At 36.5% G+C, this 26,895-nt stretch overlaps 1 protein-coding gene across 3 annotated transcripts in view; it reads right to left on the reverse strand.

Annotated features, from left to right (window-relative positions):
* CYP7B1 (cytochrome P450 family 7 subfamily B member 1) overlaps positions 1-26,895 on the reverse strand; it is a 166,826-nt gene that overhangs the window by 8,360 nt on the left and 131,571 nt on the right. For all 3 annotated transcript variants that reach the window (XM_017675620.3, XM_073229594.1, XM_017675621.3), the window contains exons 2-5: positions 23,981-24,117; positions 15,782-16,363; positions 15,111-15,317; positions 4,564-4,739 (exon numbers count right to left, since the gene is read on the reverse strand). In XM_017675620.3, coding sequence (XP_017531109.3) covers positions 4,564-4,739; positions 15,111-15,317; positions 15,782-16,363; positions 23,981-24,117 — 1,102 coding nt within the window. The remainder of the gene's footprint in view (positions 1-4,563; positions 4,740-15,110; positions 15,318-15,781; positions 16,364-23,980; positions 24,118-26,895) is intronic.

Here is a 26,895-nt window from a genome sequence, read left to right on the forward strand (position 1 = left end):
AGAGAAGAATTTGGTAGAAGCGATTTAGGAACACTGCAGTAACACCCTAATTTGTGTTCTCAAAATATCACACTTAACTCAGTTCAACAGATTTCTTTGAGTACTTCCTGTATGTGAAATATTGAAGTTAAAAAGACATAAAACAGGGTCTTGCTCAGGCAGATGATACACAATATGACCAGGTTTTGTAATTACTCAATTCATCCTTTTGGGTATAGGAATCTAGATTAGACAAGATATGACTTCCTAGCAATAAAAACCGTCAATGTTTTGAATGATGATTAAGGGGTTTCACTGTTGCCCCTGGTTTATAGTCTGTCCTCCTGGGAGCAAGATGACAAAATATAGCAGTTCCTTTTTATCTCTGCAGCTTGGGTTTCAACCAGAGGTTTGCTGCGGTCAGTTTGCACTATTGAAAGAGAGGAAGCACATCTCCTCCCTGCTTCCTGTTCAGGGTCTTCACACTGGCAACATGAAGTCAGTCGATGTGGGGGGGTTTACACCAAAAAACCTGACAAAATCAGGGCTTTTGGGGAATGCTGGTTTAGCAGACATGGTTCTGACATGGAGAAATGAAGTGCCGACTTACTGGTACAGCAGGAACCCTCTCAACATGAAGCATGGGCTATGAAAACATGGCCACATGACCAGGCCCAGCCCCTAAGTTACAAGCTGTTGAGGACAGGAGAATTTTTTTATTTCTGTGTCACGCGTTAGGTCAATCAAAGAGCACTCTGGATAATAGATGATCAGTATCTGTTTGTTTCCTTGAAGAATACTGGTGGGACGATCTCTATTCCAGTTGGAGATACAGACAAAAAATTATTTAGTGATTTCCTCATTTGTCATGACTAGTCTATTCTAAGAATGGTGACAATAATCAAAATAATATTGAAAGAACAATTTTTATAGTGATCTAGAATTTTTTCAAGGGCTCTCAAATTCATTTATCACCTTATAATCCCTACACCTCTAAGCAGGTAGAACAGATTTCCATGAGGTCAAATAAAGACATTCAACCTCAGAGTTTTTGGGTGTACTATGATGGCTTCGGAATTACTTTGTTGTGTCACTATTTTCTTACATTAGGAGGCTACATGGTTATGATAATGTATTGCTATCTTAAATGTTTGCTGTTTCTTCCCTGTGGTCCAAAAGTATCCTCAGCTGTCCCTTTATACCTTAGCACTTCTGGCCAGAGAAAAACCAACCAATATTTTTGGTCTCCATAGCTCCAGTTCTATACACTGCCTTTTGGAAGAAAAGAAATCATCATTTATTGATTATTTGAGAGCCAGTTGCTTGAATTCTAGCAGATAACAAATTTGAGGAAGGCTTGAGAAAAATTTAAAAAGCTATCCATTCTTGTTAATTAATCTAGACTTTCTTAGATAGCACTTAGATCGAAAAAGAGAAAGGAAGGAAGAATTGGGAAGGGTGGTTCCTTTGCTTTCTCTCACTGTTTTAAATTGTACTTGCCAATTTGTTTTCCCACATAAGCAAGTGCCACCTATGTGGCTAGCATTCTAATGAGTTAAGCAATCAATCTTCCAGAAAAGAATAATTCTTAACACAGAAGGTACATGTTGGTAGCTTATAGACCCAATCAGTTCCCACATTATGTTTTAAATTTTATTTTTCTGAACATTTAAAAATTCTAAGGTTCACCCAGAAATCTGTTTTTGGAGTTTTTGTTTGTTTTTTAATAAAAATGACTTGGCCACGTGAGCATTTGCTTGTAGCCTAATGGTCTTATGTAGATGAATGACTGTTGGGCTCTTCTTTTGTTATAGAGCCTGTCACTCCTGACAATATTACTATATTTACACCATATCACTTCATCTACTGGATCTGGGTAGGCCTGGTACATAATCTGATGTACAATATTTGCGATGATTTAGCATTTTAATTGAAGTGTATTTCTGCTTTCAGTACTTTCCTCTCTCCCAGCATCCCCTTATTTCTTCATTGTGTCTGGACGCCCTCCTGTGTACCAGGCACTGGGAACGCAGGGGAGGTGAACACAGGGTCTTTCCCCTTCTGGAACTCCCAGCATATAGAGTACAGACAAGTAAACAGGTAACTGTACAATACTGTGTGGTGTGCACCATAAGAAAGGCACACATGGGCCACAGGGTGGACAATGGTGAATTCTCTGAGGAAAGAGGTGGGAATCAGGGACACTGTCAAAGAAGAGGTGACTGAGGGTGATTCTTGGAGAGCAATCCCTGTAGAGCCTCTTTAGTAGACAAATTAAGAGGGACACTGTAGGAATAGAAAGATGTGTGAAGGAAGATATGGCCCATTTCTGGAATGTAATATCAGACAGCCTGTGGGGGTTCAATATCCTGAATCCATGTTTCATTTGGTTGGCAGTACCTACATTCCGCTAAGGCTCTTCAGTCTCTGTGTCCTAAGAGAATAACTATACTATATCTGGAGTTAGTCTTCCTCAAGTTTTTGGCCTAACAGCTGTTGTCTATTTTCTATGTCTGGGGCCTAGTCTTCCCATTCAAGATCCACAGGGCACAAAAGGCAGACAGTGAGGAATATGAGACTTTGAGGGGCTCCTAGGCCAGTGCTTCTTAGTGACAAATGACCAACGACAGCATTTCACAGAATTTTCTTCTCTTTTTTATTGTCAGTACATAGCAGTTTTGGATGGGCATCTGTTACATGAACATCTTTAGCATCTGCTTATTGCCACCCTATGTTGTTAAGAATAAAAGGACTCAATCTATATAACCGAGAGTGATATGTGCTCAGTAAATGCATCATTTTTTTTTTCTGTGCCAGTAATTACCAGCATTCCACAACTAATTTTAAGCAAACAATACTGTGGCCAAAAATCAGCTAATTTAACATTAGTCAGCATAAGCGGCTAATATTACGTCTAGTAAATAATAGAGAGTGCTCATCAACTCAAGTCAGAACTACTCTAGGAATGATGAATCAGTTTTAACAATATTGCAATTTCATTGTACAGCTTCAGTATGAAGCAAACCCTTCTGATTACTATTAAGACTGATTGACTGATTATATAAAGTTTGGGCATTGCTATTTAGTACTCCACAGAAAAAATATAAGTCAGCATGCTTTCAATGTTTAACTTTGATTTTCACATTTCTAAAAATCTAATTCATGGTCTTTTCCATCATAGGAGCAGGGTCAGAGGATGGAGAAAAAGAGGAGCCCAAAGAACAGTATCATAAAAACAATGGTAATTTGGTAAACATTTGTTAAGGACTTGTTCATCAATTTAATGTTGGTTTTCCTACCACGATATGAATAGTAGACTTAATCACTAGTGGAATAATCACATAATGGAAATAGTAGCATAAGTTAAATTAATCAAAAATTGTACATATAAATGAAATTTTTAATTTTTAAAAATATTTTGTAAATATTGTTTATTCCAGTTATTATTATATATTAGTTATAAATTATATATAATATTATTCACCCAATTAATTGAATATCTACTTAAGTGTGGAATTTTTGATATTTACAAATGTGGGGATGAAGTTTGTTGTCTGTGGAATGTCTATTTGCTAATACCTTATTTCTGACTTGCTATTTGCTATCATCATTCATACAATGCCTCTTCTTCTGAAATGTATAGAAACCATATGTGCATTCTACTCTCGCTTAAAAGTTTTTGCCTTTGCTGATGAAATAAATGCGAGTTATCTCATTGGATTTGAAGTCTGTCCTCTTATTAATTTCCAAGATTAGAAATTTGGTTTAAAAGTGGTTCAGCTATGAACTGCTCAAGAAAAGCAAAGAAGTTTCCCTTGGAAAAATGTCATTTTGTATGCAAAAACCACTGCAGCAACATTACTTCATGAGAAGCACAGACAGAATATGACTGTATTCAATTTGCATGCAGGTGGTGAGTCTCCAACATGGTATTAAGGAATGAGCCAGGGTGGATTAATTTCCAGTCTTTGATGTTCATTAACTCCAGCTTCAGAAATAAATACAAGGAGATGAACAATTACCCTCAGAGCTTCACCTGCGAGCAGTAGCTTTACAGTCTCAAGTTCATAATGCCATCCTAACTGATCAAGAAGAGGCATATACCTTTAGTAAGAAGTGAAAAAATATATGGGTTTAAATATTGCAATGATGGTATTTGAATTTGGGACAGTTAACCCAACCCCACTCTGGAAATACTTAGCAAAATAGTCATCATATTTATTTCCTAAGCCATCTGTCAATAGCTAGCCCACCATGGTTTCAGTAACTCTGCCAAGCAAAGCCTAAGTTTGCTTAAAGGTAATGATGACCAAGGTACAATGTTCATTTCATTTGAAGACACTGGCATTTAATCTCATCACTGTATTTTGGTTTATAGATCACAAAACATTTAAAGAGATCTTCCAAGAACACTTCAGCAATAAGAAAATTTTCCCATTGGATGGAAGAGCAGAAGTCATCAAGCTGTTTCAAATCCCTTCTGGAGCAAGATGGCAAAAGGAAGTGATAGAAAGAAATCAGGAAGAAGAGAAATGTGCTCGCAATATCAGAAAAGGAGAAATGACCAGCTTGATGTTTATTTACCTCTGGAGCTTCAAAGATTTCCGGGTCATAGTGTGACATTGGGGGTAAGATGGCTATGAAGTCCCCCTTCCGCAGACGGTAGTCCCGGGTCTCTAAATGTAGAATCATATCCTCTTTAACAAAACGAAGGACGCTCGAAAATGAGCACAGTCGTAAAACTTCGAGAACAGTGCTTTCTGAAGGAAACAAGCAAGCAACAACTTATTAAAAGATGATTGCTCCTGAAAAGCGAGCTCATTATCAATAGGGAAAGGTAATTTCCTAATCATATCCATGGAGCACCAAGAGGGAGCCACCATAGTGAGGACTAGGCTGTGAGATGACTTGGGGACATTTCAGACAGGAGGCAACCGTGCTGTACTTCTGCAGAAGGTCATTAATTTGGATTATTGTAGGAAAGAATGGTTTGCAAAAGAGGAGTGCTGTGTTACAGGGTTTATATACTGACATTAAGACCACGTCCAGTTAAAGTACACTGCTGGTGGGTTATTTCACCAACCTTCAGAACAGATATGTCTTTAAAGCCAGGCTTAGGTATTTAATGACCACTTAGGGAGTTAATAGTAAAGTAATTGTAGTAGTGCTTTCTGAGACAGCTTAACATTTAATTTCATTTATGCTAGCTGTAAATAAAATGTGAGTCAGCATTTGCTGGAAAAATTTCAAAGGGAAAATACTTATATAGGATTCAGAAGAAAACCGTATTTAAATCCCTCAGCATCCAGGGAGAGTAACAGCCACCATCATAACCTGGAAGATTCCAGAAGCTGAATGTCCTTGCTTTCCCAGTGGCCTTCACCTTTTGCTCCTAGCACGACAGATTTTATGGCTAATTTCCGGCAATTTATCCTGGCAGTTTGAGGAGGAATTCCTTTGGGAATAATATGCATAATTTGCATAAATCATTCTGATAGCATGCATATCAGCATGTAGCTCCTGTCTAGGTCTGCATCTCTGCCTTCATAATCAAAACTGACTATGTTTTCACCAGCGTGAATGGGTCCTAGAATATAAAGCTTGATTCTTTCTAATCAGCAATGTGAAAAAGAGTTCCGAATTGAGTGTTTTTCCCCTTCACATGGTAACAAATGGTTGTGTTTCTGATGTGCAGGTTAGACACTCACACACACACACACACACATGGCCCAGTTTCTTGGTATTCAGCAAAACTCAGAAACGTGGAGTGCCGAATTATTAGATTATAGTGGCAGGCTGGTCACTGAGGACTTGCATCAGTCAAAAAATAAAAACAAATGCTATGTCACTGAAATTTAAATCTATGTACAGCATGCATAGGAATATTGTGTAGCTTTGGGTGCCTTCTCCCAGGAGGTTTTTCCCTAAGCTTGCATTTGTCTAAAGAAATGAGGCTGTGGTCAGCTCTGTGTGGCCAGTACAGTAATTTGATGTGACGTCCACTGAGGTTGTGCATATTCTTTTGGACTGCCTTTGTTATTATAATCAGGCAGAGTTACTCTAGTTTGTTGGTGACGTGCCCAGAAAAGAACTTTGGTTCTGGAATGTGGACTCCACTGCAGATAGCCACAAGGCACCTGACACGACGGATTTCAGCTGGCACGACATCAGTGACCAACATTTCTATGGTGAAGAGCAAGGGTCGGCTTCCGTATACTGCTGCTAGCTCTGTTGGATCAACAATAGCACAGCAACATTTTAGTTTGTGGTGTGAAATGGTGGCTGGCATACGTAGCAGTGCTATTCAGCAAGTCCAGTAGGGGTGTGGGAAGAAGAAATACAAAAGCAAAATAATTGTGGGGTGGCTCTGTGACAGGGCAGGCATTTAACATTCCAAATACCATGATCACATCCGATTGGCTGATGTGCTTGAGGGAAGCATGGCAGCTCGCGCCCACTGCAATATCACAAATGACAATTGGGCAAGCATATCTTATGCAGAAGTTAATCACAATAATGGAGCACAAAGTGTGGCTTAGCGGTCAGATCATAAATGACAAATTTGTTTTACCTTCCAGTACCAGTTATGTGTGCAAGATGAGGCTGGCTCTCGCTCTGAGCGACCATGCCGATAATCATTAGATGACATAAGTAATGAGTTGCATTATTATCAACAAGGAAGAGTGGAGCTTCCCTGGCTCTGTGCTACAACATAGAGACACAAAAGCCAGCAGCTTTTCCACCAGAGCCAGTAAGAATGCAGGCAGGGCTATATGTTGAGAAGAATGACAACTGCACAATAAAAAAATTGCAGCATCTACTTGTAGTTGTCATAGTTGAGCAGACACCAGCCAGTGCCACTGACAGACCAGCTGGGCCCTGGGAGGACTTCCATGTTGCACCAGGAGGTACAGTAAATTATCCTGCACGGTAGAGCAACATCTGTTTCTGTGCTAGTGCCGAACAAACAAGGCAATTTAAAACATACCAAGGGATAACCAAGCAACAAATGAACATGACCCTCATTTTTCCCCCCTTCTCACACACACGAGGTGTTAAACTTCATTGTGCAAGCACTCCACGAAAGAGAGGCCAGGTTGGTATTTGATAAGGTGTTGTCAGAGAGATTTTACATATTTCCAAAATGGAAAGAAAAAGCTTATAGTATTGTTATTCTTAGAATCTTCCTTCCCCCTTCTATCTTCATTTCTTTTATCGAAAGCTAGCACTCAGTTCTCAATTTGCTCTAGAATTAAAAAAAAAAAAACTTTCCATATACTTATAAATATTCAGTCTTTAAACCTAATTTGCTATACTTAGTTCACATGCCTTCAAGCATTTGTCTTCCAATTTCCACTGAATAAATGCGTACTAATGAGAAGTAGAGCAAGCTGCTGAGGCAAAGCTGGGTGACTTGGGTCTGGCCTGCCACCAGCTTGTGATAGGCGGGCAAATTGAGTTAAAATGAAAAGTCTTGTCAGCTGAAATTCAACATGGTAGCCAAACAGCAAGCTGTCAATCATCCAGCCAAAACAAGGGACTGCAGGTAATAAAAGGTCATTGTGATCATGAGTGCCGTTGGCTTTCATATGCAAGTTAATTTTAATTAAACATGATCTCTATCGGTAAATGTTTTATAAAACTTACTGTGCATAATGGTTGTTAATTTATACTAACATTTAGCAGGTAGTAGGACCCTCTATTTATTAAATGCACTGTAGAAAAATGGCTATCAAGAATGCAAATATTTGGGGGATAATTTGTACCAGGCACTGCAAAGTGCCAACAATTGCAACTGTGATTAAGATAAGGCTGCCGGTCTTTTACTAAGAACTGAGCTTTATTGACCAGTGTACGCTAGGGAATTGGATTACAGAATTCCCACAATGAATTTACAATACAGGGCCTGTACTACCTTCCTCACCTGGCTGGGGAAGATGTTTCTCTTTTCAGGATATAAAAATATTCTGATTAAGTAATCCTTCTAAGCTGGGGAATGTGTTGAACTAAGATGCTTTACAATGTAACTGTGAAGGAAAATGGCAAATGAAAGAAAATGCTGGTAGAAAAAGGCATGTACACTTTCTCTTTTGCTCTCAGATCTCAATTCTAGCTGTAATAATTGACAGATGATTCTCATTTGCAGATTTAAAGTGCTAAAGCAGCTTATGGCAATCAATAATGCATGTTACAATGCAAACACAAATATGCACATCCAAGTTCCTGCCTCACACTTAGGCCATGTCTGTATATGTGGAATGAATGTGCTGTGACATGGCCAGGCTGTTAATTTGGGTCATCTTAATGATTGGTGCAGACTGTCATACCATCTGATTAGCCATGGTGATCAGCGGATAGCAGTGATGGTTGGAGTGAAATGGACAGCCAGGCCCTCCTAGAGTCGCTAGGCGATCTTAAAATAAAGGTGAACAGAAAGGGGAGCAGGGCACCTGGAGGTAGTGTGCTCTAGATGGCGTGAGGAAAATGAGTGAGGCTCCAGATGTGTGTACGTTTTTACATAACTGCCTTCAAGACAGATGAGAAAGTATCTAAGAAATTGTAATAATCAGATAACCTGAAGCAAATAACTATTTTTGCCTCACAACTGTGTATTTTAAGAAAAGGGAAAAATAAATCTGAATTGGTACAAATGCTTCCTCTTAGTGTGCACTGCAGACATTGCACTGGGTTTATTGCTGAAGTACAGAAACATGAATTCAACACTCAGATATTCAAGAAGTGCTTCTTAAGGTCCTACTCTGCTCAACGGACTGGGCTATTTGCTGCTGGAGTAAAAAAAAAAGGTAGTACATGGATTTGACCTTCATAGACACTGCCATCCAGGCGGCTCACCAGGTGGCTCAAAGGTGGAAGGCACATACAAACAGGAATGCTCCCCAAGATCCTAGTGAAAATACTGTACAGTTCCTGACTGTATAACTCCAATGGTGGCATTCAGACACTCCATTTTAGTAGAAAGTAATTTTTTTATACTGAGCTGAAATTTTCCTCCCTTTAATTTCTACACTTTAGAAAACATAAAGGCAAAAAAATATTCTAATACATCTTTCATGTGACAGTTGTCTTGCCTGAGGGTTTCAGCCACAGGCAAGTTCACGATGGATTTGGTGAGACTGAGAAATGACAACTGAATGTTCTTGGGATAAAAGGGTTGATACCCGGCTTTATTATCATGGTGGCAGGTTGAGCACTAGAATCGCGTCTGCATCCAGCAGTCTGCAGATCTGTAATCCACCTATGTCTCTGCCTCTGGGCCTCTCCACCCCGGCAGCAGTCTTAGCCTCAGTCCCAGGTGTTGCCACCACTCCAACCTCTGCTCTCCTGCAGCCGTGCAGCCCAGAGCACTGGGCAGAGCTCTTTATACAGTCAATAATAATATGGAAAAAAAAATACAGCACATGGATTTGGCCTTCACAGACACGTGAAGGGGGCAAGCAGACCAGGGTCGGGTGAGAATCCTGGCCATAGAAACTTTAATTTTCTCTACACAGTCCCTTAAAAATATTTAAAGATTTTAACATTGTATGCCAGAGAAGATATGGCCTTCAGTTTTTTGACATCAGATGAATTCAATAAAATGTGGCAGAACTGGGTGTGTTATTTCAGTTGGAAAAGTAGAGAACTACCAATTTGTTTTAAGTTTTCTAATATCTCAGAAGTTATCAGCCCTGGCTGTCCATTAGAATCACCTGAGATGGTTTAAAAAAATAAATGCTCCAACCCAGACCAGTGGAATCAGAACCACTGCATTAACTAAAACCTTTAAATCAGTGGTTTTGAATCTTAGTTGCACATTAGAATCACTTCGGGAGCTTTTAAAGCCATCAGCCTGCACCCCAGGCCAATGAAATCAGAACTTTTGGGGGTGGAACCAGGCATGAGTAGTTTTTCAAGTTCCTTGGATAACTCCAATGAGCCATCAAGGGTGAGAACCATTGCTTTAAACACTTTTCTGCCAAGCCACACATTTCCTCATCCTATTTTTATGCAGTTGATTCTTAGAGCTAAGTATAACAATTTGCATTTTCATTAGTTTTCCATTTCAATTCTTTTAACTCCTGTTTCTAGTATTTATTATATTATCTCACACTCTTAACTTTGTGCTGAAGAGTTGATAAACATCCAAATCAGCATTTTTCTCTTTTTTACCAATGTTTTCTTATATTGCATATAAAAATCTCACTACCTGATTTTTGGTTACCCTTTGGGGAAGAAGGCTCTCTGGCCTTTTCTAGTTACAAATTTCTAACATGAAGTGGAATTTATACCTCCTACTCATCCCCACTGGAAGAGAAGATTTTTGTTAAATTTTGCTATCATTGTCTAAATTATGTGCAGTTTTAATTTTTCAAATACATTATTATTTTATAATATTTAAGGAGCTTTCTCAAAATAACACCCACAATTGTGACAAATATCTAAGATATTAACAATAGGGAAACTGTGTGTGTGTTGGGGGGGCATATAGAAACTCTACTCTTTGTAACTTTTCTGCAAATCTACAACTTTTCTAAAATGAACCATTTATTCTTATTTTTAAAAAACACGGAATTCTGATGTGAACCTCTCACCCATCCTCATCCTCAAACCCAACTGCTTTTGAATTTAGTGATACATACTCTTGTAGAATAAAGTGGTCAAGGACTCTGATTTTGAGAGCATTTTTCCCTTAGGTGACAGTGTTGATGGGTTAGCACTGAAGTTATATAGGCCTAGCATCCTTTCCTGGGTCTGTCATTATTTAGTTGTATGATTTGGGTTGGTAAACTAGTCTTTCTGAACCTTATTACCCAATAATTAAATGAAGATAATATTTTAGGATTAAATAAGCTCATATACAAGAAGCACTTAGCACAGTGCCTGCCACATAAATAATAAAATAATAATTATCATATTATATCATATCAATATGTGTCAATAATTATATCATATAAGGTGTTGTCATTTATAACGTCTTATCCTGAAATTAAAATTACAGTTTATCATCATCTAGCCACCTTTTCTGATCTCATATGCATATCACCACAGGATTTGTTGAATTAAGATACTAAGAATTCTGTTCCCTTCTCAGTTCAATGAAAAAGGACTCCAAAGATTCTACTATCAGACAGGCCTGAGGGGAAAGCATGGGTGTGGCCAGAAAACCCAGGACAAAAGGCTTGCCTCTCCTTTACTTCCATGACCTTAGTTAGGCAAATTATCCAGCACCCAGAGAATTTTGTCATCTGTAAAAATAACGACAAAATAATAGCTGAATATTGTCCCCCACTATCTTGAACATCACATAAACCAATGTTAAGTCCATAAAATTCCCTTGACCATTGAAATCAATATATTTAACATGGGCTATGTCTAATAATCATTATTGTTTTTTTATAAGGAATATTTTTTCTAACTAATTATTCCTTTCTGTTTCTTCCCCCCCTAATTACTCAAAAACAACAGGCTTACAGTCTTTCATAGAGCTTTGCTGGAGAATCACTGAGATCTTATGATTCCAGAGTTGTTATAATATACAATTCCTCCTTTCAAGATGTACAGCAAATTTAGCTGGGCTCTAGTTTTACAGCATCTTCTTTTATTCCAAGATCTCTCATTTGGACCACATTTGCAACTTTTCTCATATTTCAGGACATGTTAGTGAATACAGTTCACCTGAGCGGTGCTGGAGTTGTGACCGACTTTGTCTATGTTCTTCCCATCTTAGCGTCTTTGCTCTTTTCATGTGTTAATACATGCCTGTGGGGTGTGGTAGACTTGAGTTTGATAGCAGCCTGGTTCACAAATAATTGAAAATGAAAACAGTATAAAGATCATAGGGATGGCATTGAGGTGAAATATCATTTTGGTAATAACAACGGATAAAAGTCACTGACCCCATGCTTTTTAAGTTAGTTATATACATTATTCAGGGAAACCTTGAACTAAGAAGCAGCAACCGATGAGATTTGCTTCCCCTTTATCAAAATTTCAACTTTGAGAGCTTCCTCCCCTTGCATTATTCTTTTACTTGTCTTCTCTCTGAATTATCTTTTCTCTTTTTCTTTTTCCTAAATTGGAAAACCTGTAGTTTGAAATCCTATCTCCACCCCAAGGTTTTCTCTCTGGGGAAACTGAAAAATGCTCTTTCCTCTTAGAGTTTCTCAAACTTCCATTTATCAGGAGCTCTTCCTATTGAGATTTAGGCCCCTCACTAATAATTACCTGAACTCCACTGTATGTACTAATATTTCTATTTAAATTTAACTATAGAGATATACTAAACATTAATAGATACAAAATTTTAATGAGTTTATGATAAGCAGAATCCTTATAATAGATAAAAATATAAAATTATGTTTTTCTTTATCTAAAAGTAAGGGGCAGAATGGTTTCAAAGAAAGATTCTCAAATGAATTGGAAAAAAGCAAAATCCATCCCAATCTGTTCTAAGAGATGATTGCTTTGAATTACATAAGCAGGCTTGATATTGAAAAATCCAATCTATGTTATACATTTTAACTTTTAGTGACATTAAGTATACCTTCATGTCAAAGGCAATTTGATACATGTGAAGCCTACCAGACTGAGCCACTAATGTCAAAAATATGCAGAAGGATTTGCATCATGATTGACCTGTGCTCCTTTGGGCCCTGTCTTCTATGACCACCCTAAACAAGGGAAATCATTTTTGTTCAGGAGTAAGACACCTGTTTTTATGGCATTCTAACTTTCCTTTTCAGCCTTGTGTTATAATTGACATATGCTAACATGAAAAATCTCTGCAAAAAAAATTAAAAATAAAAATAAAACTCCTTTCCCTTTGATATACTATATTAAAATTCCTCTTCCTGGTAAAATAAATGCAGCATTCATACCGTCCTTGTAATCTTTTTTTCTTATAATAATAAGAATTCAAGGTATTTTATTTGGAAGAAATTGTACTTAGAACACACAGAATTCTTTCCTTAAGGAGATGAGAAGGGGGACCACATAAACTCATATCATGCCATACACTATAAATATTCAATTCTGTAAATCTTGCATTTGCACATATAGTTCACATTCCTTTGATGTAGAGAAATACTCATGACTCAACTATGACTACATGCAGAGGTTATCTGTTGTGTAACTGATTCATATAAAAATTTGCTTCAGTCTGCATAAAACTGTCTATCTCATGAAAGAAAAAATGCACACTATTTTCTGGAAGATTAAATTCTCGTAATGAACAACACTGGCCCTGCTGGCAACTGAGATCATGATGAACAGAGGTCCACTTTCTAGACTGCAGAAGGCATTGCTTTTATCTGGGAAGATCTACACTCACTTGGGATTGTGGTGGTTGTTCACTTGGTGGTTAAGTAGGCCATAAATTTATAAGTACTCCAAGAATGAAAATCTCTAGCCCTAGCTATGGACTTAAATAGACCCAAACTACAGTTCTAGAATGTGCCGTTTCTCCTGATCAAATAAATTTAAACTTTTCCGTTAAATACCACAGTTTTAAAGTGATCTTTTCTTTCAATGATCAGAAATTGAAGTAAAAAGAATCGATGAATTTCAACTAAATTTTTTAAGAGTAACAACTGTGTATGGAATACAAACACATATTCCTTGACGTTTATTTGCTTTCCTTCCTGGTATGCATCATCTGATTCATTGACAGCCAATGGAATTACTTGAATATATGGGAAATGTAACCTTGATCTTCATAGTAGCATACATCTACCCAGAAAGCACTGTGTATCCATGTGAAGGCAACTACCCAGAATTTTATGCAAATTTTGTACATTTGTTCCTTAATACTTCCGCAAGTAAAAGTAAGATAATATTTGTATTTTATAATATTGGGATTATTTTCTTTCTCCAAGAAAATATAAAATTATTTTGCTAATGTATGCTAAACCCCAGCAAACTACAAGGTAATATGTTTTCCTAAGTGACTGAACAGACTAACTAACCAACTGCCAGTACCAGGAAAGCTTCCTGTAATTGCCTCTAATGGATTTTGGCCTAGCCAGTGGGAAAAGTCTCAGAGCACTTGTGCCATTCTTAATACCAGCTGGTGGTCAATACTGATCAAGACCTGTAAGGCCTTTGCTCCCAGAAGTTGCCATCAAAGAACCTGAAACATGTTTAAAAGATAAAGAACTGAGGCCAATATAGGATAAAAAACTTGCCTGCTTTCTTGGAGTGAAGCAACAGAGATAGATAAAGACTAATTCCAGTAATTATCCAAAGGAATTTGGAATATTGCATAGGACACCACAAGATGAAATGTAAACACAGAAGGCATGGAGGGGAGCCCACTGAGAGGGGATTTAACTTGGGGAATTAAAGTGCATTCACATGACAATGAAACACCTTATCAAAACCAGTGATGGAGAATGCAATCGACTGTCATCAAAAGCTCACGTCACTGGCCCACAAGCTTATGTAGAAACAGAAAAACAACTTAGTCACTCCTGATTTCAAACATACTTGAAACAGTGGCCACGTATATCTCATGAGTCAGTGAATATTTTATAAAAACATTGACATTTCACGTGGAGTACTTTTATTTGTTACTTTTTCTTTTCCCTCCCTTCCTCTCTTCCTCTGTTTTCTACCCCAGAAGAACTTCTGGTCAGAATCACTTTTCCTACATTTTTGAGAATCATATCCTTCAGGCTATATAAAACATCCTAACTCAACCTGAAAAAGAGATACTATTTTAGGGAAGAATAAATACATTTTGCACACAAGTTGCCTTTCTGAAATGCTTTCTTTTGCAATCCCCAAGTATCATTCTTGTGAAGATAGTGCAGCAGTGTTTGGAAAGCATTAGCTCATCAACAGATGCTCAGAATCAAATAACTTAAAAGGCATTAACTTTTTTTTTCAAATAATTGTAAAGCTTTGGTTTAGCCTTTTGCATACCTTGCATAGTTAATTACCTAGGCCTTAATGTTTACATGTAATGAGAGTATCTACAGCTATAAACTACATAATTTATAATTGATGTAAATGGGTGTTATTATGTCAATTAGGCAGCTGTGTTCTCCACCTCTTGGTAAACAGCGTTGAGGGATAAACTGAGTTTGCAGAGAGGTACCTTCTTTTCTTCATAACAGCTAAAAATAAATTACCTAAGTAGATCAGGCTGTCCAATTGTTCTCTGGTGAAGTGGATGGAAAAGTGAGGCCCTTTCTTTTGACCTGTTGACTCCAGCAAATGGTCAATTTCCTCACGCAGCACCGCCATAACTTCTGGGTGCCGCAGAAGGTGATACATCGCCCAGAACATAGCTGGAATAGTGTTTGTCAAAGAGGCCCAGAAAAGGGCGAAATGATGTGCTAGGAGAAAATAAGTGAAAAGGAAGATTAATAGCGTTTATTACACTGATTAGATTTGCAGTGTGCTAATTAAAAGATGTTAGGACACAGACCCAGCCAAGGATCAGTGCATGCTAATGAGGACCAATAGGCTTCTGAAGTCTAATTTTCTGCTTAATGAGAATAGTTTAAAATGTAATGTGCTGGTGGGGGGTGGAGAAGTGGGGGATGAGATAAGAGGAGTAAATGCAGCTTAGTTATACTCTTTTCTCATTATCGCCATTAAGTATCTTGTTTTACCACCTCAGCAAAAAAAAAAAAAAAAAATCAATTATCACAGAGGGTTGTTTCAGAGTAAAACATTTTATCATTAGCCAATTAGAAAGAGCATAAAAATTTTCAAGGTCACCATTTTATCTTTTTATTTCAAAGGTCTATTGTACATTATTTTATTTTAGACAAGTAATCATTTGGAAGTTTCTTACCTCCCATTTCAGGGTCCTCCGGTGCATAGTATTTCTCCAGGATGTTTTGCCTCATTTGAATTACTTCTGCCCATCCTTGTAGCTTAGCTAACTTTTCTGGCATAAATTGTTTTGTAATTTTCTTTTGAAGAAACTTGGCATTTCCTAGAATGGGTATGCCTGATACCAAATATGGGAACTTGTCATTAAATTTTAACATATCATCTTTTAACTCAGTAATAATTTTTTTCCTGTCACCAGCAATAAATTTTCCATACAGGGTAATAAATGTGATGTCAAATATTACTGAGCTGCAGAATGGCAACAGGTATGCCACATCCCAACTTGTAGTTTTTAATAGTTGGGCTTCAAAAACTTGTTTTAAATTCTGCATCATGTTTTCTGAGACTAAGTCAAAAGGTTTTCCTTGTAAAAATTGATAGCAGACATGAAGCTCATCATTCAGGTCATCATTGTACATCAAGTTTTTGATGGAAAATACTGTCTCCAGCAGTTTATTACTAAATATTCGAAAGCTTAAATTGTGATTTTTCATCACTAAGTGGTACTGGAAAGAGTCCAGGATAAATGTAAAGTAATTTCCTGAAAGAAAGAAATGAGAATATGAGCTCACGTGGAAGCAAAAGACAACAGAAAATACCTGAAATTTGAAAATGTTTTAATCAAATTTGAAAGACCTTTTTAAAAATTTTTAGTTTCATTTATTTATTGACAATCAGTGGATATACAATATCCATCTTGGTTTCAGATGCACAACATAGTGATTCAAAGAAAGACCTCGGTAATTAACATTTAGAAAAGTGCAAAGTTTAATAATTCATTTCATTCAAAGGTTCAGGACACGTTTCCTTTTAGAATGGAGGATGGTGAAAAACACTCTGGAAGCTTGAAGTTAAATATTCTGGAATTCTAGATGACTTTTAAAATGATAGTGTAGTTCAAATATTAATTTTAGCTAAGCACTCAAATATTTAAATTATCCTTCAAATATCCTAAGAATCCTTTGACTTACCACTTCTCGTATTTTCTCCCCAATAATTCAAACAGAAAAGAAGCACACACAAAAAACAAACCAAACTGTTAAGATGCCACTGCATTACTGTTTATAAAGAGCTTCATAAAGAGCTATTTCATTCCTGGTGTCATCTTAGCTTTGGTTGGATATAATCATTTTCACTCAAATAAATAAAGATGTGGTATGAAGCAGGTACTCACAAATGAATGTCTAGTGCTATACTAACAAATCACAAATGCCAGCATTTTCTTTATTATAGGTGAGAAACTAGTGGCTCAGGAAGATTTAGTAACATGTCAAGGTCACATACTGATTTGTGACTGAAAAAGGATTCCAAATTAGAATCCATTCATCCATTCATTCAGTATTTATGGAGATCTGTCACTTGTTTGGACTTCTTTCCTCCTGCGATATAAAGATGTAAAGGAATCATTGTATCATTATGGTTAGTGATATAGCAGAGGTGTGAACACAATGTAAAGGCAGCAGAAAATGGAATCTGCTTTAGTTTGCCTGGACTTACCCATAAGGGTTCTTGGAGGAGATGAATGACTTTGTTTTTTTTCATGTATCAGTGCTGTTCATCTTTACCCAATTAAAGACTTAAGAGTCTGGGTAACAATACAGATGCCTGCCTGATCATGATTCATAAGGCTTGGAAGTGGGATCTACAAGTTTCTATATTTGACAAGAGCTTCAAGTGGTTCTTAGAAGGAGGCACATTGAGGAACAGAGTCATACTATGGTCTGTCTCTCAAAACTGTCAGGGTCCTTGGACAGTTCCTAGCTCACTCTCCCCACCCCAAGCCCACCGTTTACCAATTGAGAAAGCTGAAGCAAGCCAAAATAGTTAAGGGCCAAGACCATGCTGCCATTTTAATGGCAGAGCCTGGACAAGAAGTCATGTCCATGCACTGCTCTCTTCCTTACACAGGGCTGATTTCCCCTCCCTGGAATGCTGTTTTGAGACTCTTTCTAATTAGAAGTATTATGCATGTAGTGTTTAATAATGGCACTTAATAAGTCTTTGCTTTCCAAGAATACACATTAAGTTTAGATGCTGCTATAAACTTAATGCCTATTGTCTCCCAGCAAACAGTAAATAATTAGATATGGAAGTTTGTAGGATCATCTACACTTTCCTCTTCACCTCATCATGCTTCTGTGTGCATGTGTGTGTATGTTATGCATAGCTTTCTTAGATAAACAACTTCTCACTTGTTACTTATGGTAACTCAAACAGCATCACAGAAATCAAACTCAATTTGGTATAAGATTTAGGATGAAGTTTTGAATAATTTTCACTCATCCTAGAAACAGGATAAATGTTTTTGTTTTACAATTTTAAAACATAATTTAAGTTTTAATGTATGTGAATACACATGTGCTATGATTTTTTTCTAAAAATAAATCACATGGCTTGAATTTTATTGACTCTATTTCTCCTTGATTTATTTAATAAGGCAGGCCAATCTAGCAATGAGGGTAAAGCTAGTGGGTATTCTTCTGGTCAGATCCTAAAGCTCCGTCTACAAAGTATACTGGAGTTTTTACCCCTGAGAGAGCAAAAAGAACTCTCAACTGGATTTGGGCATATTTTATGACACCTGCTTTACCATAGCATCTTAATTAAACAAAATTGCCAGCATCTGCCTGAGAAATAATTGAAAAAAGAGTCAGTTCTCTTATTTTGCAGGAGATACAATTTTAGGCAAAACTGCATTTTTACAGGTGGTGATTCATACTTTTCTCCTTGCAGTAAATGAAATGATTTTGTTAAAAAATCTTTAGGTCAACTTTTTAAATTAGTCCCTAAAATTCAGAGAATGTATAAAAGGTTTATTTTGTAAAACACACAATTTTTAGGGAATACTTTGAAAATTTTCCAACCAATTTTCTATATTCATCAAAATCTCAGTGGAAAGACAAAACTGTATTTAGCCATGAAACACAAGCTTCTGGCCACTGGCCTACTGAAGTAGAGGCTGCATACACGTTAAGAGTTTTTATTTACCGTTCATCACAAATACACTCTCTCTTTTTCTCTCTCTCTCCTTGTGGGTGAAGATATGGAAAGAAACTGAGGTTCATTTCAAACTAAAGGAGTAAAAGCTAAATGTGGAAAAATGGTTCTGGTTAACAACCAATCATTAATAATTAAAAAAAAAAGCATATAGGTTCTTCAAAAAAATCATTTCTGCTTAGTTTAAAGCAATTCATTTTTTATAAAATTCTCCCTCTTTTCAAGACTCTTTACACTCCAGAGTTTGTAGTTTCTTTTTCTCATTCATATTTTAATTTTCAATATCAAAGCATTGTGTTTTACCTACTACTATCTTTCTGAATAAGATGTGGAGTGTTTTAAAAGTAGATGTTTTAATTTTCTGGATTTTACTTTTCAAGTGGGTTTGGAAGTACTAATAACTCTGGAGATGTTAGTTGGCTTTCCAACTTTTAATTTTCAGTATAAACAATTTAAGCTAAGTTTTCCAAAATTAATATTAATTTAAACCATCTGTCCACCATCTGCTAATGTGAGATGCAAATGAGAATTTCTTTGTAATCTTTAATCAGACAGTTAGGAAAACACATATACATTCATAAAATGAACTTACATTTCTTAACAAAGGAAATCAAAAAAGTTATTCTGAAGGCCATGTATTCTTGGAGCAAAATAACTTTTGCTCCAATGTGATTTTATGTAAATGAATGTCAAGTGATAATAGGCAAGTTACCTCGTTTACAAAGATCACAAGGTAGAAACAATATCCTTTGCCATGTTTTCAAAAGAGAAAAGAATGCTGTCAGCAGTTGATGTGAAATATTGATTTACGAAATTTCAGGCTTTTCATTTGTCTAAAACATAAATGGCAAAATGGGGCTCACTTCGGCAAAAAATAAAAATAAATAATATAAACACTACATATAAAACCTAAAAAAATTAAACTTTATAAATAATATACATACATATAATCATCCTTTTGAGCAGTAAATCTGAAATGAAGAAAAATTTTTAATGTCTTCTTTGCCAATCATTTCATTCTCTTCCATCTTTAGGAGTGGACTGGGTCTTACGATATTAACTTTAGTATTCCTGTATAACCTGCACATGATCCTTTCTAGCTCAACAGCCTTAACACTTTCTTCAAAATTAATTCTTTAGGAAGGTGAAGCAACATGATGCAAAGTATGTCAGTAAATGTTAAAAAAAAAATTAGGTCATTCACCCTGATGTCTCAAGACACAAGAAGTTTGACATCTGGATGATTTTAAAGTGAATTTTGTTGTTGGCATTTTAGATATTTGGTGCTGTACTGAGACACATCATGAGAATTCAGGACAACTATTTGACTCTTTGGAATAGAAATGCCCAGTCAACCAATATGAGATAAATTTAAAATTTAAAGAAATTTTCCATAATTATAAGCTTTTAATCTCAAAGCTTAGCTTGTTCTTCAAGAGAATTTTTTAAAACCTCAAGTTGAAACTATTAGGAAGAGTAGAATATTGACCAGCTTTGTATTGTATGAAGACGACCGCATTACATCCCTCCTGCCTTATTAGGGAGATCTCACTAGCTGTTGACAATGATGTACAGTGCTGCTTTGCTGGGGTGACGTCTAGGGGAAATGATTCTGCAGCACCACCACACATAACCAATTAGAGAACTATTTTCTGCGACAGGTCACGAATTGACGTGGTTTCTCATGAAAAGATGTACCTTTTAATTTCTTTATTAAGATGACATCCCTGTCCCTTGAGACTTTATGGGATGACAGTCATTTGTTCATCATGCAAGAACATATACTCACTGAAATCATATTATGGGACAAGAGTAGAGGACTCTGTTCCTCATTTTACATTTTTCAAGTGAGCCATGTTGCAAACTGATCATTAGTCCCATATATATTAACAGGATTTCTTGACAGGAATTTATTCAAACTCTAGTAAGCAACCAAAGGGAAGTAATTGTACATGTTGTCTACTGTTGAGTTAAAAAACATAACCATAGTCAAATTATTTAGACACTAGAAATTCAGCAAGTTTCTCAGTATCTAAGGTTAAGATACCAAGTGTCAGCAGAAACTGGTTGTTTTTTGAAAAGTGGATAAAATTATTCAAATATGCCACAAATTTCTACTTAATCATCTTAGGTTATTTTTGTATGGCGTATTAAAGAGGAAAACAGAAAATTTCAATAATCTGTTGTATCTACTCATTAGAACATAACGCTTAAGTTTTTAAAGTAACAGTGACTCTTTTTTTAAAGTAAAGAATATAGTTGTATATTATGACACCCAAAGCTCACTTAGACTGGAAACACTAGCTATGGCCTTTATTTGTATTGTAGAAGTATTTTGTCAACTCTGAGGTATTGGGAATTTCCTCATCAAATATTTATTGTGAATCAGTCAGTGCTGAGCTCTGGACTAAATGCTGGCAGTGGTGGAGCTAGAGAATAATGAAGGGAAACAGACAAGTAGACTAGCAAGAAATTCAGAATTTATTAAATGTTATGTATACTAGTGATACTAGGAGTAACTGGAGCCTGGAGAGGAGGCATCAAACAGCACAGAGAGGGAAAATGGTCAGTGAAGGCTTTGGGAGCAAGTGATACGACTGTGGCTTCAATAGATGAGATCATGTGAGTCATCCTGTGAGGATGACTCAAAAAGAGAAGAAAAGCATTCTAGCAGAAAGAACATCAAGAAAAAACAGAGGCACAAAAGGACATGGTGTGTGAGGAGGAAGCCTCAAATAATTCGGTACATTAATGGTGCATTAAACAAAAGGCAAGTAGTAGCAGAGATGAGGCTGGAGAGGTTGGTGGAGCCCAGATCTCAGCAATCTTTATGAGAATTACAGTAAATGTTTTTAAGACGCGTGATTTTTTTCCCCTATTTCAATGTCTCTGAAATCAGAGTGCATACAATTACTATTGGAAGAGACTTGCCAGTGTCCAACAAAGGAGTAAGTTGTGATGAATCAAAGACTAACTATTCATGTGGGAACCCAACCGTACTGATGGCTTCATCCAGTTGGATTGTTTTTCTCTCCCAATTACATTAAGGTGGTAGCACTGAAATGAAGTTGCTCTATGTACAACAGGTGGCTTCTGATACTTGGCAGTAAGTTATAGTAAGGAGAAATTACCTAAATTCTTGAGGAATTGAACATAAAATTCCATGGCTGGTTTAAGGAAGGTAAACGGGTTGAGCAAAGACGGAAGCAATCATCAAGATGACCCAGCTAAGGAGAACTTAGAGTGGGTTAAAGAACCAGAAGGTGTAGTGCCAAGATGGGAAATAAAAGTGTTTCAAGAAGGAATGAGGGATCAGCATTATCAACCTAGGGAGAGAGGTCTAATCAGGTGAGGGTCTGTTAATGACCACAGCAAAGCCCACAGCTAGTTAGTTAGGAGTTCTCCAGGAGATAAGTAACTACCTAGTGGCTGCAAATACAAGTAACTCTCTTGAAAAATCTGGATGCAAAAGAAAAAAAGGAGTGAAAAGTAAACTTAAGCATGGTTAAAAACTAAAGGTAAGGACCTAAGAAAGAAAAAAAATCAAGATAAACATGTGAGAGGAGTAAATAATGAACCACTATCTCAGAGAAGGCAGGATGTAAGGTCGTGGGGACAAGAAAATGGATTGTCTTGAATGGTCTTTGAAATTGGTGAAATGGTGTTGAGGATAGTTGTGAGACATCTGGTAGATATGAAGGAACCTGAGTGAGATCCTGCCTGACGTCTTCAGTTTTCTTAGGAAAAAAAGGAAGGAGACTGAAGTGTGTTACCACAGCCCAGTGAGAGATGGGGAGCTGGACACAGCCTTTACTGCCCTCCACAGGCACATCTAGCTGGAAGTCTGAGGGCAAAGCAGTGTGGATGATCTACTTCTAGGACACAGGACAGAGTCAAGTGATGAAAAGGAAGAGCTAGATGAAGAAGACTGTGCAAAGATGGCCACAATAAACTCCTTCTATCCCTCCTCAAGTGTTCCTTTGCAGTGTGACTGCCACTCCACCCAGGAAGAGGTGGAATCTATTTCCCCTGAATCTGGGATGCTTGTCTTGCCCTGACTAACAGAATGTGAGGGAGTGAGGTTTTGTAGCATCTCAGCGTACAAGAGGCCTTGTGGCATTTCCTCTTGCCCTCTTGAAACACTAGCTGCCACATAAGGATGTCTTCCTGAGGATGAAACATCATGTGGACAAGAAGGCCCAGCCAGGCAAGCTGGAGCCCACGCTAGACCAGCCGGCCCCAGTCAAGAAGCCGGATAACTCAAGCCACAGAACTGATCCAGGTGAGACCAGTTGTTTTAAAGCATGAAACTTGACAGTCTGTTACACAGCAATAGGTAGCTGATACAGCTGGACAACATAGGTTTTAAAGGAGGATGAACTAGTAAGAACATTCCAGCTTTTCCTCTTAGCCTTATAATGTTGGGATATGTAGTAATCTGTTTATTTTTCTTATTTGTAAATGTTTTATTGAAGTTAGGAAAATAAAAAACGTTTTAAATTAAAAATATATTAGTGGGTTTCTAGGGATTCAGGGGGATGGGAAGAGGACTGATTACGTGGAACATAGGATTTTTAGGGCAGGGAAATCATTCTGTGTGAAACTGTAATGATGGATACATGCATAACATTCTGCATTGGCCAAAATTGAAGAACTGCACAACACAAAGAGTAGACCCTAATGTAAACCACAGACTTTTAATAATGTATCAACATTGGCTCATCAGTTGTAACAAATGTATAGCACTGATATAAGATGTTAATAATAGGAGAAATTGTGATCAGGGGAAAAAGACCTGAGATGTGGGAACTCTCTGTACCACATAAGATCAATTTTCTATAAATGTGAAACTGCTCTACAAAATAAAGTCTGTTAATACATTCTAGCTTTTTTTTTTTAACCCTTCTTAAAACCAAGGCAAACCAAATGAGAATGAAGATGATGGTAGGAAAGAGGGGCTCCCTAGGTGCCCTCAAGATGGTTCTATAATTCGGTTATTAATGTGAGGATTATTATGCTCAAAAACATAGTTTCTTTTGTATGAGTCTAGAAATAATAATATACAAATATTTCATATTTTGCCTACGAGAAAAATATAGTAACTTTAAAGAACAAATGAGAAATCATGATACATGTGAGGTGCTTATACAAGGCTGCTCACCCCCAAGGAGAATGGTGAAAGTGTCACCATGTTGCTTTTGAAGAGTTCTCATGAAACCTAAAGGATCTTTATGTAATTTCAGGATTTCTCCCAGGTAAGGAAGCCAGCCTTTTATCAATGGAGGCTCACCAGGTCTCCTATAAGAAGAAAAAAAAGTTTAAAGAAAAATCATTAAAGCATTCTTATTGTAATACATGTGAATTATTAATCCAGTATAGAAGTGAATGGATGAATTGCACAGCTTTCCTTCAGTGATTCTTACATAATCATAGATGTGTTTTTTAAGTCCCTCCAGTATGTATGGCTCTTGGGTAGACAGTTCAATCCACAGATTGTGGTGAGCAACTTTTTAAAGAAATTTTGTCTTCTAAGGCCCAAATGGCTGGCTGAAATGACAGACACATCCAGTAAAGACTTTGTGCATGAGAGCGTTTGCTGCACTAGGGTGTTAGATATCAGGTCGTGTAGTTGCCAAAGTAAAGCTCTTTGTCATCAGATGTCAATGAGACTGGAATTACATCATTAAGAAAGGGGCAATTAATATCTTGAAGAATCTTTCATGCTTTTAAGAACAATAAAAACGTTAACATTATTTCCATGAAGTATATTTTCTTATATTCTTTTGTAAAGTTTTTAATTCTAACTACAAATGTATAGGAATATTTGTTAAATTTTGCAGGACATGTTTTTTTTTTAACATATGAAGCCTGTTCTATGAAACATTGCAACACAATGAGTTAAAAAACAAATTTCTTCTTTTTTGACCTATAATCGTAGCAAACCTGACTTCAAATTTCTTCCTAGTTGTTTATTTGGTGAACTTAATCTGATTTAAAGTAAAAAAAAAAAAAAAATCCAAAGCCATTTTATCCTAGAAGGGATTAAAACAAATATTCAAGAGAACTCTCATGATTCTCTATCCCATCTGTGACGATGACTTATAGTGCATTCAGTGCAACCCATTTTGATTAATCACAATATATTACTAGCTCAGGTCTAATCAAAGATCAAGATTATGATCATACTTAACATGGACTTTTATGTAGCTAGATTAACCTTATCAGAAGCTTTTATTTTCCCACCATCCAATATGGTAGAATTAAACCTAAAAAATAAACAAATCTTTCAGGGGTAAAGAAATAAAATAAAACAAAAGAAATCCAAGGTGTGATAGAAATAAAGGAAATAGGCCCCGAAACTTTGCACTTTCTATTTTTTGGGAGACAATTTATTTTCACAGAAATTCACAAAATGTATGCTGTTGTTTAAATACTTATACTTAGAAATAGGAAGACAGAAACATTTCATAGAAATGTGATCTTAACTCGTTCTCCCTTTCTCCACTGTTTTCTTGAATGCAATCATTAGCAACAGAAACTTGCTTTTTTGGGAAATATAAAAGTGTGCCAAGAAAATATTACAATAGTTCATTTTATATCCAAAGATGAAACAAGAAGAAACTGAACATAAGATTTTAGAGCAGTATTTCCAAGACAGAAAATGTTAGAGCAGGCAGGGTTAGAAATCAATGCCTCTTTCAAAATTTACAAGTAATCTAGTTCACAAAATTTCCTTTCACTATTAACTCACTTTGTCAGTCTATTTTTACTCAGTTTTGTTTAATATTGTCTGAATGTTACATTGTGTTACAAGATTTTGAAAAGCTTTTTGTCAGATCATAATTTAATGCAACTAATTTCATCCTCTCTGCTCTTTCATTTAGTCAAAAGCTGTATTCTTCATGGGATTTCTGCAGGGTGAGAGGAGGATGGAACTATGGAAACCAGAGAATATTAACTTAATGTTCAGAGTTAGGGAAACACATTAGGAAGCCATTTTATAGTTACCAAGATGAAAGGGTCATCATTTCTGACAGCTGTGTTCATTTTGGCAGCAATAAGCTTAAAACGATAAATTACCATGTCACAACTCTGCATATTTTCAGGAAAAAAATAGAGTGCTAGTTCAACTGATGACCTATCAAAGCCTTACGACTCCTGTTCAATGTTATCTTAGAATTCCTAACTAAAATGAAATAAGACAAGAAAAGGAAATATAGATTTATACAGGTTGAGAAAGAAGAATTAATATTCTCTTTGTTTGCAGATAATAAGACCATCTATGGAAAAATCTCAAAAAAAAAAAAATCAACCAAAAAATCCCTCCTGGAACTAGAAGTGATTATAGCAAGGTAGCAGAATAAAAGGTTAGTACACAAAAGTAAATTGTTTTCCTATACATTAGTGATAAAAAAGTGGAATTTGAAATAAAAAAGTGTAATACCATTTACATTGGCATCATAAACATGGAATATTTTGATATAAGCCTATCAAAGTACATACAATATCTATATGAGGAAAACTGCAAAACTGTGGTGAAAGAAATCAAGATCCAAATAAATGAAGAGATATGCCATGTATACAGATAGAAGATTCAAGATTGTCAAGATGTCAGTTTTTCCCAACTTGACCTATAGATTCAAGACAATCCCAATGAGAACTCCAGAAAGTTATTTTGTGGACTTTGACAAACTGAATCTAAAGTTTATATAGAAAGGGAAAAGACCCAGAATAACCAATATAATATTGAAGGAAAAGAACAAAGTTGGAGGACTGACACTACCTGACTCCAAGAGACTTCCTATAAAGGTACATTAGTAATAAAAACAGTGTGCACTGGTGAAAGAAGAGACAAACAGATCAATGGGACAAAATAGAGGGCTCAAAAATAGACCTATACAAACAGCGAGTCATTCTTTAACGAAGGAGTAAAAGTAATTCAATAGAGAAAGGCTGGTCTTTTCAACAAATGGTACTAGATCTGGGCATCCACTTGCAAAAAGTATGAATCTAGACACAGTTCTTACACCTTTCACAAAAATTAACCTGAAGTGAATCACTGATCTAATTATAAAA

This window comes from Manis javanica, chromosome 2 (assembly GCF_040802235.1).
Source record: "Manis javanica isolate MJ-LG chromosome 2, MJ_LKY, whole genome shotgun sequence".
NCBI classification, from domain to species: domain Eukaryota; kingdom Metazoa; phylum Chordata; class Mammalia; order Pholidota; family Manidae; genus Manis; species Manis javanica.